Source organism: Hyaena hyaena, unplaced genomic scaffold (assembly GCF_003009895.1).
Source record: "Hyaena hyaena isolate Hyena2069 unplaced genomic scaffold, ASM300989v1 scaffold_22, whole genome shotgun sequence".
Classification (NCBI taxonomy): Eukaryota; Metazoa; Chordata; class Mammalia; order Carnivora; family Hyaenidae; genus Hyaena; species Hyaena hyaena.
In genome coordinates, this window is record NW_024080654.1 from 4,723,818 (window position 1) to 4,741,589 (window position 17,772).

Genomic DNA, 17,772 nt, shown 5'->3' on the forward strand with positions numbered 1-17,772 from the left:
GGCCCCTCGAGTCGGGGGGCCGGTCTGGCCGCGCGTTCTCGGGGCCCTTCCGCGACCACACGCGGTGCCAGCCGCCGCAGGAACACCGCGACGCCGCGGCCATCGGGGTCCGGGGGCCCCGCTCCCAGGCGCCGGCGCCGCGCGGCCAAAGCCGGGTTCCCGGAAAGAACGCCAGTGTTTCCAGCTCCAGAAGAAACAAGGGACGGCGTCTGTTATCAGAAAGGGAGCCGCGCCTTCAGCGCGGCGGCAGTGTGGACGCGGCAGTGTGGACCGGGGCAGTGTGGACGGCGGCAGTGTGGACGGGCGGGGACGAGGCCAGCCTCCCAGAAGCCGCAGGGAAAGACCGAGCCATCAGCCAGATAGCCAAGAATCGGAATGTAAAAGGAAAAATCCCCACTGCACCGTATTAATGGGGTTTTGGGGCCAGAAGGAAGAATTAGAAGCCCGACACCAAGCAACGGATTCCATCAAAAAAAAAAAAGAGGGGGTTAAATAACATTTTAAAGACAAAGACCCGAGCCTGCAACAGGAGTCACTTTCCTCTCACCCAAACCCACGACGATTTTCAACTAATAGAATAACAACATTCGGGGCAGAGGAAGAGTATTCCAGAAAAATGCATGTGTTTAGACACAATGTACTTTTACCCAAACCTACACGTGTCATTTTTGTTGTTTCTGTTTGATGATCCGAAGACTCAACAGAAAACAGAACGTCATGGGCCCGAGTGAACCAAATAATTAGCTGCACCTAAATTAATCCTCTGTGGCTCACTGATGGGGCTTTCTGAAATAACTACTAAGGTTATATAATAATACCCAGAGCTTAATTCTCAAATTACCTCACTCTCCTCAGACAGGAGTGCACTAAAAATAATTCAGTAATAAAACCAAGCACTTCAAATAAAGATATGAACTTTAACAATCTAATATTAACAAAAAGAGACAAAGCCAAAGAAAATACACTTACATAACAGATTTAGCTTTTAATAAAAACCTCTGACACACCAGCTCACGGCTTATTGAATCCAAGCTCTTTTACCTCTACCTGATAAGCTGTTGTCCTGTGATAATTAACTTTTAGAGTGAGATTATCAAAGAAAAATTCAATTATTTGCCAAATTCTCAATTTATTAAAACAGGGCACTAAAATCATTTCAGATTTTTTATTTATTTTTTTCATTTCAGATTTCTTTAAAGCAAGTTTTAACTTGTTTCAAAGTCGAAACTCAACTGCAAACACCCCATGAAGAAAATTCTGACTTTATAGAGAGAGCTTTCTCAAAACATTCAGTTATCTAGAATAGCCTCTTATCTGGAGTAGCCCATTCAGTAAATATCCCAGTTATTTCTAGCAGCTCCTCTATCCAGAACAGTGTTTTATTCTTCTCCGTAATATAAAGTCCTCTGAGAAATACACAGCAGAGAACAAATGCTTTTCTGTTAATTCCATCCCGAGGGAAGCACATTAAACCTTTTCTGAGCAATCCTAAGGAATCCCAAGGATTTCACAGATATTTATGATGTCTAGCTATCTCTTGCTCAACAGACTGGGTATGTTGTCATAAAATTCCCCGGGAAGGACATTATACATTGACAGGCACTGTAAAACCAGAAATGCCTTCGGGGGATAGTGGGTCAACTTGGGAGCACTTGGATGTGATTTCATCAACTTCACAGTGCAAAGGCCCTTTGAAATCAATCATATTGAAATATCTTACTAGAGCTCATTTAATATTTAAATAGAACCATATTATGGTGTACATAAAACTTCTAAATACTTACTTAGAAGAGTCAAATTCATAGAGCCAAAACGCAGAATCGGGGCCGCCAGGGCCGGAGGGAGGGGGCCTGGGGCTTGGTGTTTAATGGGTACTGAGCTTCAGCCAGGAAGAGGAGAAAGTTATCGAGATGATGGTGGCTGCACAACAATGGGAATGTGCTCAGTGCCACCAAGCCGTACACTTAGAAATGATTAAAGCGATAAATTCTGTTATGTGTATTTTACCACAATAGAACAATTGTCTGGGGGAGCCTGGGTGGCTCAGTTGGTTAAGTGTCTGACTTCGGCTCAGGTCATGACCTCACAGTTTGCGAGTCTGAGCCCTGCATCCAGCTCTGTGCTGACAGCTCAGAGCCTGGAGCCTGCTTCAGATTCTATGTCTCCCTCTCTCTCTGCCCCTTGCCCACTCATGCTCTGTCTCTCTCTTTCAAAAATAACTAAACATTAAAAAAAGTTTTAAAGAAAAATTGTTCATATTTAGAGAAAGAGAGAGGATAGGTAGAAAGAGCAAAGGCAGATGATAGAGATGCACAGAGACATAGAACTGAAAGTAAAACAAAGCGCCTACTAAGAACACCAGAAAACCCATATGGCCGAATCCCTGTCTGTACCCTCATGGCTCACTTCTACAGTAGCTGCAGCAAAGGCAAAGCACTTCTTGTCCACCTAGAACAAGAATCACCTGGTGACATGGTTGACATGCAAATTCTGATTCAGGAGGTCGGGTGGGGCCTGGATTCTGCTGGATTCTTCTAACCCACAGACCTCCTTTTTGGGAAGCAAGGCTATGAAGCCTCGAGGGGCCCAGAGGCAGCTCTCATCAACCCAGGACCAATTACAGTATTAACACAACTGTGCAACTCAAACCCGCATTTGCCATTTCTACACTTCATTCCTCCAGTGCCTTCTCCTGAGACTCAGCACCCAGTCCTAGTTTGGGGGAGGGGGGGCGCTGCAGGGGGCTCAACCGAGGAAGGTCACCACTAGCCAGGTGTTAGAGCTTCACCCTTGAGCAGCAGGGACCTGGACTACAGCGGTAACCAACCAGATTTCATCAGATTGGAAACAATTCAGTTTGGAATGTGCTTCTGCAGCTTCTGTGGAAAAGGTGCAGAGCTAAGCAAATAGGTCAACAAGCTTTGAAAAGTGGGAACAAAGTGTCCTCAGATGGGATACATTTGCAGGCGTCACGCTGCTACCTCACAAGGCTCTGTGATAGGAGAAGCACACGCAGTTCTCAGCCACTCACAATGCAAGGTGCTCACAGTAGAAGAGTTCCAGGTAGGATAGTGGGTGCCGGGAGGCTCGGTCGTTGAGCGTCCGACTCTTGATTTTGGCTCAAGTCATGATCTCCTGGTCAGGCTCTGTGTTGACAGTTCAGAGCCTGCTCCGGATTCTCTCTCTGCTCCTCCCCTGCTCGTGAGTGCATGCACGCTCTCTCAGAGTAAATAAATGAACTTTAAAAAAGCTCTAGTTAGGATATAAACTCAGGAAGCGTTTAAAACACCACCCACTCAGCCATGCCGTAGGACAAGCAAGTCGGGAAGGAAGAACTGCTCCTGTGCTGGATTATTGACGCAGGCGTCTCTGGGCCTCAGTGTCCTCAGCGGCGCCCCTGATTCTGCTAACGAAGCCAGTCCCGCTCCCTCTGAGAACTGCCGTGAGAGCAAACTCTGAGATTCACTTCAAGTGCACTTAACATCTTGTGCACGCACAGGCACGTGCTCACACGCATGCATGCACACACACACATGAGTGCACATGCTTGCGCACATGCACACGGACGCACTTACTCTGCACTCGCACATATATGCATGAACACACATGCATGTACACACACCTACATGCACCCACGCGTGTGCACATGCATGCATTGCACGTATGCATATGGATGCACATACATACATGTGCACCGTATATCCTACACTATTTGGGAGCCCATTTCACAGATCTGGAAGCAGAGGCCCAGGGCACTTACACAGCTGCTCAAGGGCCCCCAAGAAGTCAGGGGCTCCTAACCCCAGCAGTGGAATGAATGATCTGTGTAAGGAAATGCCAGGTTTGAGAGATGAGGGAGGCCCTCTAAATTCTTAGGAAAAGAATGATATCTGGTCAAGCACTTTTTTTAAGCAATTCTACTCTGAAATTATTAAGTTGTATTAAAAGGCAATCTTCAGAGAAGGGCAAAATCATGACTCTCAAACAGATTAAAAAAAAAAAAAGTAAATACGGAAACAAAACAGATGAACATATGGGGGGGGCAAGGGAGGCAAACCATAAGAAACTCTTAAACACAGAAGACAAACTGGGGTTGCTGGTGGGGAAGGGAGTGGGGGGATGGGCTAGATGGGGGATGGGCACTAAGGGGAGGCGCTTGGAATGCTACATGTCAGAGATGAGGCGCTGGGTTCTGCTCCTGAAACCAACACTCCACAGTATGATAACTAACTTGGATTTAAATAAAATTTGGGGGGACAAGTAAATACAGGGGTGCCTGGCTGGCTCAGCTCATACAGGGAGCCCTGACTCTCGACCTCGGGGTCATGAGTTCCAGGCCCACACCGGGCGTAGAGCCTACTTTTAAAAAGAAAGAGTAAATATACACTAAGGATCTTATTTAGTTCTTTTTTTTTTTAATTTTTTAATGTTTTATTTATTTCTGAGAGAGAGAGAGACAGCGTGAGCAGGGGAGGGTCAGAGAGAGAAGGAGACACAGAATCTGAAATAGGCTCCAGGCTCTGAGCTGGCAGCACAGAGCCCGACGCGGGGCTCGAACCCACGAACCCTGAGGTCATGACCTGCGCCGAAGTCGGACACTTAATCAACTGAGCCCCCCAGGCGCCCCTATTTAGTTCAGTTAATGAGGGAGGCAGACAGATGTCATCACTGGCTTAAAAACGTCAAGAGGACACAGCCGTGTGAGGACACGCAGCGGGAACACCGCGTCACAGGCGACATGCGTCACAGAAAGACAGAGGAGGAGGCACAGGGGACCACAGACCACCACACCCTCAAGTCCAATCAGGGCCAATCAGGGCCGTCCCACCAGCCCACCCCTTTCCCTCACAGCTGGAGGCTGTCAGCGCCCTCCCTCGCCAGGACCGAGCCCCCCTGCCCCCCAGGAAAGACGCCGCGCTGGCTGCTAGCCGCCCTGGGGTGTTGAGCGGTGAGTGGGTGCGCGGATGGCGGCGGACACGGGAGGAGGGGGCTTGGAGGCCGCCCGAGACTCCCCGAGCGGCCAGGAGCACAGAGCTGAGAGCGCAGAGTCGAGCAGACCCCAAAACCGTCACCACCGCCCCAGAACAGGTACAAAGCAATAGGAGAGAAGCGCCCAGGAGGAGCTGCACAGCACGCCCTTCAACGATGAGGAAAGGGCCTCTCTACACCCGGCATTCTCGTGTTTAAGCCATTAATGATTACCGCACCTGGACTTTGGCCAAAATTGTTACCATTTTACTTGTAAATTCTTTACTCCAGTTGGATAATCTGACCCCTGGGAAACAGCCATAGTCTGGTCTTCAGCGGGAAACTAGAAGTCAGCATATGGCAAAACACATGACAATTAAATGTCCAACTCAAACCACGCCCAGCAGTGATCCCGAAAGTCATTCCTTAGCATGTGAGACAAGAGCCATGAGAAAGGTGCAAGCAAGCATCTGACCCCTGCCCCCCACACCCCCGGCCTCCTGTTTCTGAGCAGAATCCCGCCTCCGTGAGGACACGCAGGCGCCACCGCCCCGCCAAGTTCACGGGCAGGACGGGACGGCCCCCGTGCCGCAAGCCCGGGCCGGACAGACACCTGGACGGCCACCGATCGAGGCTGACGGGCCCACGGCGCCCGGCAGCACGTCCCACCGGCCCTTCTCGGACAAGACTGCCCAGAAGCAGCCCCGCTGGGTCCGGGCAGTGGCAGACGCGAGAGCCCAGCCTCAAGGGCAGGTGGAGGCGAGGCGGCCGCAGCGGCTCTGTATAAGCGAGAGCCTGTCGCAGGCACGAAGACAGGTGTACGGGTTCAGGGGACTCCCGGTGGGAAAGTGGGTGACAGGCCGCCTGACGCACCAATCCTGTCCCGAGACCCGTGGCCCAAAGGCTGGAAACACATTTTTTTAATGTTTATTTTTGAGACAGAGCATGAGCAGGGGAGGGGCAGAGAGAGAGGGAGACACAGACTCGGAAGCAGCTCCAGGCTCCCAGCTGTCAGCACAGAGCCCCACGCGGGGCTCGAACCCACAAACCGTGAGATCGTGACCTGAGCCGACGTCGAACACTCAACCGACTGAGCCCCCAGGCGCCCCGGAGACATTTTTCTCCTAATGCTGCTGGGCGCGGTGCCGCGTCTACAGTCACTGGCTCGCTGGCATATTGTCACGTCGTGTGTGGGCACCGACCGTGCCTCGCACAGAGCACTTTACAAGGTCAGTGTCCCTTTAAACTAGGTGTCGTTTCGGTGAAGGACACGCAAGGCTCTGGGTGACTAAGTGCAGAAACCCCGGGGCAGTTGGCCCAGCTCAGCCACTTCCAGGCGTCATGTAAACGGACACAGGCTATGACCCCGCTGTTAACACACACAGAGCTGGGAATGGCCCCAGCGTACACAGCAAGCGCTACATAAGCGGCAGCTATTATTTGACTGAGATCTGTGAAGGTGCCTCATCTCGGGGAGGCTGGTGAGACGGGGTCCCTGAGGGACCGCGGTAGCTCACGGAGCAGCACAGCGTCAGAAACATGCCACTCAATCTGTTCTTTACTCCTGAACATTTACTTCCAAATACAGGCATCAAAGCATCAGACTGTTGATCTCGGCTCGGGCTATACTCTCACAATTCGTGAGTTTGAGCCCCACGTCAGGCTCTGCACTGACCATGTGGAGCCTCTTGGGATTCTCTCTCCCTGTCTCTCTCTCCCCTCCCCTGCTCGCTCTTTATCTCTCTCCCTCTCTCAAAATAAATAAATAAACTTTAAAAAAATAAGCCTTACTGAAAAATAAAACAAAACCAGGACACTTTTACCAAAAAACAAAAACTATTATATATACAAAATTTGTTGCCAATGTTTAAAGTACAAAGCCAAAAGCTTTTAAAATTCATGTGGGAAAAAAACATCCCAGGTTTACCTAAACAATGTATTAAGTATGAAAAAGCATTCTGTAGGGGTAATTTAAAGAACAGGACACAGGGCGCCTGGGGGGCTCAGCCAGTTAAGTGTCCAACTTCCGCTGGGGGCATGATCTCGTGGTTCGTGGGTTCGAGCCCCGCGTGGGTCTCTGTGCTGACAGCTCGGAGCCTGGAGCCTGTCTCCCTGTCTCTCTGCCGCGCACCCCCTTGCACTCTGTGTGTGTCTCTCTCTCAAAAATAAACATTAAAACAATTTTAAGAAATGAATGCTGAGATCTTCCTCGGCCAGCGGGCACAGGACAGCAGGGCGGAAAATCCGTGCCCACGGTGATGAAGCCACTCGCCTAAGAGTGAACGGCCCTTTAAACGGGTGTGTCTGCACACGTGTGTGCAACTGTCTGCACGACTTCTTCACAGAAAGGGGCGTCAGGTGAAGTCTCAGCAGCAAGTGGGCCGGCAAGTCCTAGGTGAAGTGATAAGGCCAGAGCCGGGAGATGCGACCAGGCGTTAGTTAAGCAGCGTGGCTGACCTTAACTAAACTCCCCTGAATCCACACCACTCTGGTGGGCCGACAATTCCTCTCCCGCCCCCAGGGCCCTCGGCGCCCCCGCCAGGCGGACTCCGGGCCGGCCGCCCAGGGCGTGCACTGCTCACAGGTCGGCGCTGTGCTCCCAAGGGGCACGCGGGCGGCCTGCCCCTCCCACCCGTCGGGGGCCCGCGCGCACTCAGGCCGCGGTGTCCGGCATCCTGCAAACTCAGGTCCCCGACCCCCCAGCAGCCCCACGCGACGGTGAGCGCCCACGGAGCTGCGAGTCCCCACGGCCGCTTCCGCGTTCTCCGCAGGCCGCCCGCGCGCTCTGCACGCATCCCGCGAGGCTTCCAAATACACGGCCCTCGGGGCCAGTCCCAGGCGGCCAGGATCTGCGCCCGTGCGGGCCCTGTCCGCGAGGCTGCCCTCCCGGCTCGCCCAGGGCTCGGCCGTCTCTTCCAGCCCGAACCCACCTCACCTTGGACAAGCGTCCGCACCATAGTCCCCGGATGTGGGCGCAGCTGCCTGAGTGCCGGGCCGGGGCGGGGCCTCCACGCAGAGTGGGCGGGGAAGGGGCGGGGCCTCCACGCGGGGTGGGCGGGGCCTCCACGCGAGGGGGGCGGGGCGGGGCCTCCACGCAGAGGGGGCAGGGAAGGACGGGGGGGGGGGGGGGGGGGGGTTCACAGTCCTCAAGGACCGGGCGCGGGTGGCATCCCCACTGTGTGCCACCCCCTCCTTCAGGCCGGGCTGACCCCTGGGCTCTGCACAGGCGGCCGCGACCTCTGAGCTACCGTCACAGGCACCGTGGTTCCTGCACTGAAGCTATTCGAGAGAAAGAGCTGGGTTGTTGTTTTTTTGTTTTTCGGGTTTTTCTTTTTTTTTTTTTTTTGGATGTTTTATTTATTTTTGAGACAAAGAGAAAGCACGAGCTGGGGAGGGGCACAACAAGATCCAAAGCAGGCTGCAGGCTCAGCACTAAGAGCCGAGAGTCTGATGTAGGGCTTGAACTCGCAAACCTTGAGATCGTGACCTGAGCCAAAGTCAGATGCTTGGTCAGGTCATGATCTCATGATTCACAAGTTCGAGTCCCACGTCAGGCTCTGTGCTGACAGCTCAGAGCCTGGAGCCTGCTTCGGATTCCGTGTCTTCCTCTCTCTCTATGTCCCTCCCCCACTTGTGCTCACTCTCTCTCTCCCTCTCTGTTTGTCTCTCAAAAATAAAAACATTTAGAAAAAGAGAGAAAGATCTTAAACGAACTGCCACCCCTAGGAGGCAAGCACAGTCCAATCAATGGGATGCGTCCTGACAACAGACCGAAAGAAAAGAATCAGATGATCGTCTCCGTAGATGTAGGAAAAGCATTGACAAAACCCAACATCCATTCATGATAAAAATCATTAACAAAATTAGGCACAGAAAAAACACACCTCAACATACCAAAGGCATCCATAACAAGCCCACAGCCAACATATACTCTGCAGTGCGAGGTTGAAAGCTTATCTTCTAACATCAGGGATGAGACCAGGCTGCCCGCTCTGCCCTCTCCTATTCACACCGTTCAGGAAGTGCCAGCCAGTGCAATAAGGCAAGAAAAAGAAATCGGAAGTATCGGAACTGTAAAGAAAGAAGTAAAATGGTCTGTTTGCATGTGACTTAATTTTATAGAGAGAAAACCCTAAAGACTCAACCAGAAAAACTGAGAGCCAGTCAAAGACTACAATGTACAAAATTAACATACAGAAATCAGTACCATTTCCATAGACTAATTTCTGAAAAAGAAATAAATTGATCCCATTTACAACAACATCAAAAACAACAGAACAGGGGCATCCAGGCAGCACAGTCAGTTAAGTACCTGACTCCTGATTTCCGCGCAGGTCGTGACCCTAGGGCTCATGCTGCTCTGACAGCAGAGCCTGCCTGAGATTCTCCTCTTTCCTCTCTCTGTCCCTTTCCTGCTTGCGCACGCACTCTCTCTCTCAAAATGCATAAAAACTTAAAAAAGAGACTTAATTCTTTTAATGTTTATTTATTTTGGGGGTGGGGGAGGGGCGGAAAGATCGAGGGCGAGCAGAATCCCAAGGAGGCTCCAACAGTCAGCACGGAGCCCGACTCACAGGTTGAACTCATGAACCATGAGGTCATGACCTGAGCCAAAACCAAGAGTCAAACACTCAACCGACTCAGCCACCAAGGTACGCCTCCCCCAAAAAAGACTTTAAACAAAACAATAAAGGGGCGCTTGAGTGACTCAGTCAGTTAAGCACCCAAATTCAACTCAGGTAATGATCCCACAGTTCATGGGTTTGAGCCCCGCATCAGGCTCTGTGCTGACAGCTTGGAGCCTGGAACCTGCTTCTGATTCTGTCTCTCTCTCTCTCTCTCTCAAAAAATAAATAAAACATTTTTTAAAATTTTTAAAGAAATTAAAGAAGACACAAATAAATGGAAAGGCAGTCTGTGTTCACGGGCTGGAATTGAATTAACACTGTTAAACTGTCACTATTACCAAAAGTCACCTTTGGATTCAATGCCACCTCTACCAAGATCCCAATGACGTTATTTTATAGAGGTAGGAAAAACACTCAACTGTATAAGGAACCACAAAAGACGGCAACCAGCAGACAAATGGGGAGAGAGGAGAACACAGCAGGAGGCATCAGACTCCAGTATGAGGCTGCCGTCAGCTGCTCTGCACCCTCCCCTTCCCTGAGCTCTCCATTTACGGGGGCCCACTCAAGCCTCCCCTGTCCCTCTGTGACACCCCTGCTGGTGGTAATCGTGGTCATAAGCACCCAGGGCTAGACGACTGTTTACTCATTAAACACGGACACTATGCTTCCTCATTCCAGGTGCCGTCCAGGCACTTTGCCAATATTAACCTGCTGATTCCTCACAAGGCCTCAGGCGGGTGCTGCAATTGCCCCCATTTTACAGATGAGAAAAAGGAGGCGAAGAGACATGAGAGCCACAAAATCACACTTGTGGTCGGGGCTGTGGCTGGCTGAGGGATGACAGGCTCCCTCCTCCGCAAAGAATTCCTAGTCCTGGGAGCCTGTGAATATGTGCCGTTAAGCTGCAAGGGGGTTAGGGTGGCTGACAGCTGAAAGATTAGCAGGGCAGGCCCAGGGCAATCTCAGACGTCCTTTATTTATTTATTTATTTATTTTACTTTTTTTTTGAGAAACAGAGACAGAGCACGAGCAGGGGAGGCTCTGTCAGCACAGAGCCCGACGCGGGGCTTGAACCCACGAACCGTGAGATCATGACCTGAGATTAGGTCGAACACTCAACCAGCTGAGCCCCCAGTGCCCCTCACAGGGGTCCTTTAAATGTGGGGGAGAGCAGAGCAGTCTGGGTCCGAGCATGATGGGAGACACCACTGGCCTTGAGGATGGAGACGCAGAAGCTACAGGGGGCAGCAGGCTCCCCCTCCCCCAGGGCCTCCGGAGGGGAACACAGGCTGAGAAGCCTTGGCTGCAGCCCGGTGAGACCCACCAGGACTTCCGCCCCAAGAACCCTGAGCCACTAAGTGTGTGGTGACTGTCAGAGCAGCAGCAGAGCCCAAGAGCAGACGTGGGGCTGGGGGGGGTGGGGGCTGCGGTGACAAACCCGCAGAGGCTCTGGAAGCGGGCAGCGGGCAGAGGCTGGGAGAACTCAAGACGCAGGACGGAAAGGGCCCGCACTGCCCTGCACAGACCGTCAGGGACACACAGATGTGACAGCGCGGCGGGGAGGCCTCGGGAGGAGGCAGGGGGCACAGTGGGGGAGCCCCACATCATCTTGGAGGGCACCCGGGCCGCCAGGAGGTCGCCTAGACGGTAAGGGCGCTGCCGGTGCGAGCCCTGACGGAAATGGGGACTTCGCCTGGACAGGACCAGTCTGGGCCCTTCTCAGCTTCGGCCGGACTCCACCGCCCCCGTCCCTGACCTGGAAGCGAAGTGATCTTTCCTCCCTGGGAAGGCCTCTGGGGCACTGACTAAGGTAACCTATTAACCAGCCTTGCACACACACACCCCGCCAGCTGCAAGCACCCAGGTAGGTACTTCGCTGTCAGAAAGACCCAGAGCGAGACTCTCTGAGCCCACATCTCCTCTTTACCACGGAACGACCTGACCACCCACACAGCCCACACTTCCACCCGGCGCCCGCTGTGACGGAGGACACCCTTACCGTCATCCCCCAGGGGGTCCTTATCCTTGGTCACGAAGAGTAAAATGAGCAACTTTAACAAACAATGTCTGTGGAATGGAAAGAAAGTTCAAGAGCAAGACGAGAGGAGGAAAACAGTGGCCTCCCCTCCGAAAGTCAACTTCTGAATCTGCAACAGAGATAAAGGGAAGGCACCTATACTCCCTACCTACGTGGGTGTCTCGGCCCACGTTGCCCGGACCCGGCCGTGCCAGCCACACAGACGGCCGTGGCACTGCTGAATCCAAGCCTCGGTCCCCCGTGCCTGGGAACACAGGGCAGCCGTGTGGACACGCCTGGCCACCCCCACCGCCCCGGGGAGGCTGCCCGCGCTCTCGCCGAGAGAGTTCCAGGAACCAGAGAGCAGCGGCCAGGAAATGAGTCGCCGCCCCCGGGAGCCCGAAAGCCAGTCCAGGACGTGACATCTGCTGTATTACAAAACCCTCCGGCGATCAAGGTTCCGGCTGCATCATGTCCTTGTCCCTGAGGAAAGCGGCCAGTCAGAATTACTCTGCTACTTCACATACCCTCGACGCCGGGAACGCTGCGCTGATGCCAAAGGATCAGAAAGCCCGCGCCCCACGGCTAAGGTCGGCCTCTGACGGCAGCCACTGCAGAGCCTCTCGGTTTGGGGCCCAACAGCAATCCCTCCTCTTGTACACCAAGGACCACCGGTCACCGGTAGGATCTGAGGGACAGCCTTGTACCAGACAGACAGACACGTCACTTTCGTGGGATCTGACTTGCAGAGCTTGCGTTTCGTCCCGACCAATGCTTAGTGCTGGCAAGTCCGCTGAGACGGAGGACCCTGGAGCCTCGCTCTGCAGCCTGCGGCCGGGTTCACGTGTACCTGAAGACGCCGTGCTCACAGCACGGTTGCAAGTCAATCGCTCAGACATTAACCGTCGTAATAAAAAACACAACAACAACAACAAGATAGGGAAATGAAGGGGCACCTGGGGGGCTCAGTCAGTTAAGCGTCCGACTTCGGCTCAGGTCATGATCTCGCAGTTTGTGGGTTCGAGCCCCGCGTTGGGCTCTGTGCTGACAGCCCAGAGCCTGGAGCCTGCTTTGGATTCTGTGACTCCCTCTCTCTCTGCCCCTCCCCTGCTCACGCTCTGTCTCTGTCTCTCTATCTCTCTCTCAAAAATAAATAAACATTTAAAAAATCTTTAAAAAAAAACGAGAATGGAGGAAGAAGGGTAGATGCACATCGGTTGACTTCACAAATTCCATTTTAAACACAGAACTAGTTCTAAGTTGGCTCACTTAGCAGCCCGGTGTGCCCCAGCTGGTAATTTAGATTTTCTAGACAGGAACTTCGGGTATATACGGGTCGCTTCTTCAAAGGCCGGCCTCAAAAAAGTCAGACCTCCAAGTTCCAGGCTTCTGTAAATTGTGGTCACTGAAAATGTGCCCTCCTATTTACAGTTCTTTATTTACTTCAAGCACCTTATTCCTTTTCATAGGGACGGAGGTAAATTCTATTGCACTAGCACGATAATTGTGCAGGGTTAACAAACCGAAAGCCCGAACCAAGATGCCCTGATCCTACTTTGGAAAAATCACAAGCACTACACGCACTAAAAATAATTCATTACCTCTCTTAAAAGTGCTTCTACAGAAAACCCCTTCAACCCCCGTGGCAGAGACCGGCTGATGCCCAGCAGATGACTCCCGTGTGGGAAACGCAGAAGTCCTCGGGGCTCCCGGGAGAGTCCTGAGCTCTGCCTCCGACTCTCCCATCGGCCCTGCAGGGAAGGCTCTGGGGCTCAACTTCCTCTTCTATAAAGAAGGAGTAATTATGCCAGCTTTGCTCACCCCTCAAGGTGGTTGTGGGCAGCAAATGAGATCATGCTCATGAGAGTGTGGTTACGTTCACAGGCTCGGCACAGGACCCTGGGGACACAAGACACCAGGGGCTTCTCTCTTTGGAGCCGGGGACGCTGCTCAAGCGTCACTTGCGTTGTCCCTAAGGCCCACTCAGTGGCTGCACAGTGTCCCCACCAGCAGAAGGGAACAACTAGGGATGCGAGGGGCCAAGAGCGACCTCATATGGTGACTCGGGGTCTGACGCTAGGGATGGGGTCACATGTCCTGGGAAGGCGGGGCACGGGACCCTGCCCTGGGGACTCCTGCCCTCAGGAGACCTCCGACCTCGGGGGGCCCTGCCCTCGGGGACCCCCGACCTCGGGGGGCCCTGCCCTCGGAGCCCCGGCCCCGGGAGGTCCTCGCCTCCCCCTGGAAGCACCTCCCCCCGCGCGGCGCCGGGCCTCACCTGCCGTGTCCCAGATGGAGATGTGGTAGGAGCGCCACTGCTTCAGGTAGAAAGCACCGCCCACCGTGCTGACCGTGTCCGCGAAGCGCCGCTCCATGTACCTCTGCAGCAGCGACGTCTTGCCCACGTTCATGTCCCCCAGAAGCACGATCTTCCCGTCGGGCTTCCTCATCGTCCCGCAGGAAGGCCCCCCTCTCCTGCTCTCCGCGCCCGTCTGGCCCGGGCGCCCCGGGAGCCGCTGGAGCAGCCGGCCGCCGCCCCCAGACCGCTCGGACCCGGGACTCGCGAGGACCCGGACTCGCGGGGTCCCCGAACTTGCGGGAACCCGCGGGGACCCTGCCGCTCGGACGCCTGGGAAGGCGAAAGAGGAGGCACGTGTTCGAGCCCGGGCAGGAGGGGGAAACCCGACCCCGCGGCGACCCGAGGAGTGCAGACCGCGGCTGTGCGCACCGACCCGGGCGCCCCGGATCCCGCCTCGGGCGCCCAGATCCCGCCCCGGTCCCGCCCCAGGCCCCGCCCCGCGGCCCCGCCCCCGGCCGCCCCCGCCCCTGACCCCGCCCCCGCCTGGACCGCGCCCCCCGCCCACGGCCGCGGCGCGCAGCGGCGGACTCGGGTCTGGCGCGCAGCGGCGGACTCGGGTCTGGCCCGCGAGGCTGGGGGCGCAGGGGGCGCGGCCCGGAGCTCGTGGGCAGCTCGCGGCCCCCCACGCAGTGCCCCCCGGCCGCGCGGGGCCCCTTATCTGCGGCTGCACAAATGTAGCCACCAGTCAAGGCCGTCAGGAAAAGTTCACCGTCACGGAGCGTCTGCAACACCCCGTCGCGGAGGAGGCTGGAAAGCTGGGGGGAGGGCGCCGCGGGGGCGCCTTCCAGGGCCGTTTCCGTCTTGTTTTCTGCACTTTTGCAAGAAGTCGCTTACGCTGTTTTGTACCTGACAGGGCGCGCGGCCGTGACCGTTTTTAACCCCGGAGTCACTGCCTGTTGTCAGTGCCGCGGCTGCGCCAAAACCTCTCCTCCTTTTGGAGTAAAGCTTGAAACGCTTCGAAAATGTGCAGCGCGTGGGATTTGGTGTTTAGGAAAAACGCTGAGGCGGAACTCGGTGCTCCAGTTTGAATCCGGGTCGGTGGTTTGCTGGGGGCACCGCATGGGCCGTAAAGAGGGGCCAGGGCCTGGCCCACGCAGGCGCTCGGTGCAGGTGCGCAGGGCGGCGACCCCCAGCGCCCCCCGCAGCGCCCTTTCCTGTTCAGACACCTGCCTGGCTTCCTGATGTGCGGACAGAGGCAAAAAGAAACGCGGGTAAAATTCGATTTCCTTATAACCTGCGGCCGAGCGACAGACCCCGGGGTCCGGCAGAAGAGAACATTCCTCCCGGAGCGCCCGACTGCCCTGATGTTGATGCTTTGCGGAGGAACAACTGGTAGTTTGCTGATAGAGATCACAGGCAGGCAGGACTTGAGTCTCCGGCGTTTCGTTTACAAGGAAAAAAGCAACCTTACCAATAGCCAAACTTCCAGAAACCCGTTGATTCAGTTTCCTGGGATCCTGACTCCACCTCCCTCCTTATATAATCAGTCACTCCTCACAAGCGCAGCTCTTTGTGCCCACCGTGCTGTCCCTGCTTCTGTGCGCCACATCAAAGCCTAGCGGGCACACAGTAGTTGCTCAAGAAAGCTCTGAGTCAGGAAAGGATGGATGAGCTCACCATCCTGGGGTGACCGGAAGCTGTGTCCTGAAAACGTATCATGTTGGGGCGTCTGGGTGGCTTAGTCGGTTGAGCGGCCGACTTTCGCTTAGGTCATGATCTCGCGGTTCGTGGGTTCGTGGGGTCGAGCCCCACGTAGGGCTCTGTGCTGACTGCCAGCTCAGAGCCTGGAGCCTGTTTCAGTCTGTGACTCCCTCTCTCTCTGACCCTCTCCTGCTCACGCTGTCTCTCTCTCTCTCCTAGAAATAAATAAAAACATTTAAAAACATTTAAAAAAAGAAAAAAAGAATTACGAGGCTGGGGCGCCTGGGTTAAGTCGGTTCAGCATCCAACTTTGGCTTAGGTCATGATCTCATAGTCCATGAATTCGACCCCCACGTCGGGCTCTGTGCTGACAGCTCAGAGCCTGGAGCTGCTTCGGATTCTGTGTCTCCCTCTCTCTGCCCCTCCCCTGCTCACACTCTGTCTCAAAAATAAACATTAAAAATAGTTTTTTTAAAAGGTATATAAGGAGTCACCTGTCACAACCCCAGTGCACCCTGCTCTGCCCACGGCTCGTGCGTGACCCTGAGCTTTCATAAAACGACCTTTTTGCGCTGAAGACATCTCAAGAACTCTTTCTAGGTGTTTTGGCCCCAAAACCCAACACTTGAAACCACACCGCCCACAGGCTCCAGCCCTTCTGAGCCTCTACGCCCCTGGCTCGTCCTAACCAGCCCATTGTATTCACTATTGTTTCATCCTTTTCTCCTGTAGTAATTTTCAAATTCCCTAGAGACATGGTTTAAGCCAACTCCCCGGCTCACCTTGCCTTCCCTATCACTCACGAAACAGGGCGCTGAGCCCACGAGGGTCCAGGAATTTTGTTCTCTGTGCCTCCCAAGTGCCTAGAACCGAGACCTGGTCTGTGCACAATTAATGTGTATTTGGATATATTTCATTAACTGAATGTTGTCTCCACTGCGAAAAACGGCCGCTCTCAGAGCAAGTTTGCAGGGGACAGACCATCCCCGCACGGAGCCTGTGCCCGGCATGTAGACTTCACTCAGCGAGGCTGTTAAAAATGTTTACTTCTCCAGCACTTTGAAAAACTAAATTCAACTGAGAAACTGTCTCCACATCAAATTTCAACCACTCCTAAGAAATGCCTGAAGACTGTCAATCGCCCTATTCACATTCCGGAGGCCGTGTTGAGGAAGGAGGTAGACGTTGGGTTAAGAGTCTGTTTAAGGAGCTACTTACCTGCCAAGTACGATGTTTGTTCTGCCTGGATTTAAACCACTGGCCTCACAGGCTAATCCTTTTTCCAATTGCTAGATGAAACGTTCCCAAAGCCAAGAAAAATATGTAGTTTCCTTTTAAAAGAGCTGTAATCTTAGCAGTTCTGGGACCGTCTACAGTGAAAATAAAAGAAATAAGAAAATGTGGTTGCTTTCGGTGGATTTTGCAAAGTAATCTGGGAGTGTTTCTAGGTACCTCGCTGTACAATTTTACCTTTTAAAGTACTTTCTTCCTTTCTAAAAAGCAAAGCAAAACTTGGGTCGCCCGGGTGGCTCAGCCGGTTAGGTGTCCGACTCTTCACTTTGGCTCAGGTTATGGTCTCGCAGTTCATGAGTTCGAGCCCTGCGTCGGGCTCCGTGCTGACAGTGCAGAGCCTGTTTGGGATTCTCTCTCTCTCCTCTCACCGCCCCTCCCTGCCCGCCTCTCTCTCTCTCTCTCTCAAAATGAATAAGCTTAAAAAATTTAGACAACAACAACAACAAAACTTGCCTATCTGTCATTTATTCTTTCACTGGGTAGGAATTGCCACACTGACACGAAGCCCCAACCTAGGAATCGAGCAATGAGAAAGACAGCCAACAAAAGAAACAAGCAAAATATATAGTCTTAGACAGTGATTACATATTAGGCGGAAAAAAATAGAACGGGAAGGTACCTAGAGAATGAGGCCTAGGGGTAAATGCAGGGGATTCTATTTTAAGCAGAGAGCGGGGAGAGCAGGCAGTGCAAAGGCCCTGAGGCGGAAACCCACCTGGTGGGTTTGATGGACTTCAAGAGGTCAGAGCAGCCAGAACAGGAGAGAGAAGGTGAACAACCGTGAGGTCTGTGAGGAGGGGTGGCTGTGGCCGAGGGTACCAGGGCCGAGGGGCCACCACTAGGCTGTGGCTTAGACGCTGGAC

General features: G+C 53.8%; 1 protein-coding gene across 2 annotated transcripts in view; it reads right to left on the bottom strand.

Annotated features, from left to right (window-relative positions):
• Positions 1-14,353, bottom strand: part of RAB20 (RAB20, member RAS oncogene family) — a 24,429-nt gene extending 10,076 nt beyond the window's left edge. Inside the window, exons 1-2 of one of the 2 annotated variants that reach the window (XM_039226683.1) lie at positions 13,895-13,954; positions 13,218-13,401 (exon numbers count right to left, since the gene is read on the bottom strand). In XM_039226683.1, coding sequence (XP_039082614.1) covers positions 13,218-13,362 — 145 coding nt within the window. In that variant the 5' untranslated portion in view covers positions 13,363-13,401; positions 13,895-13,954. Of the gene's footprint in view, positions 1-13,217; positions 13,402-13,894 lie in introns of both variants that reach the window. The other variant, XM_039226682.1, reaches the window with a different exon arrangement.
• Between the last annotated feature and the right edge of the window lie 3,419 nt (positions 14,354-17,772).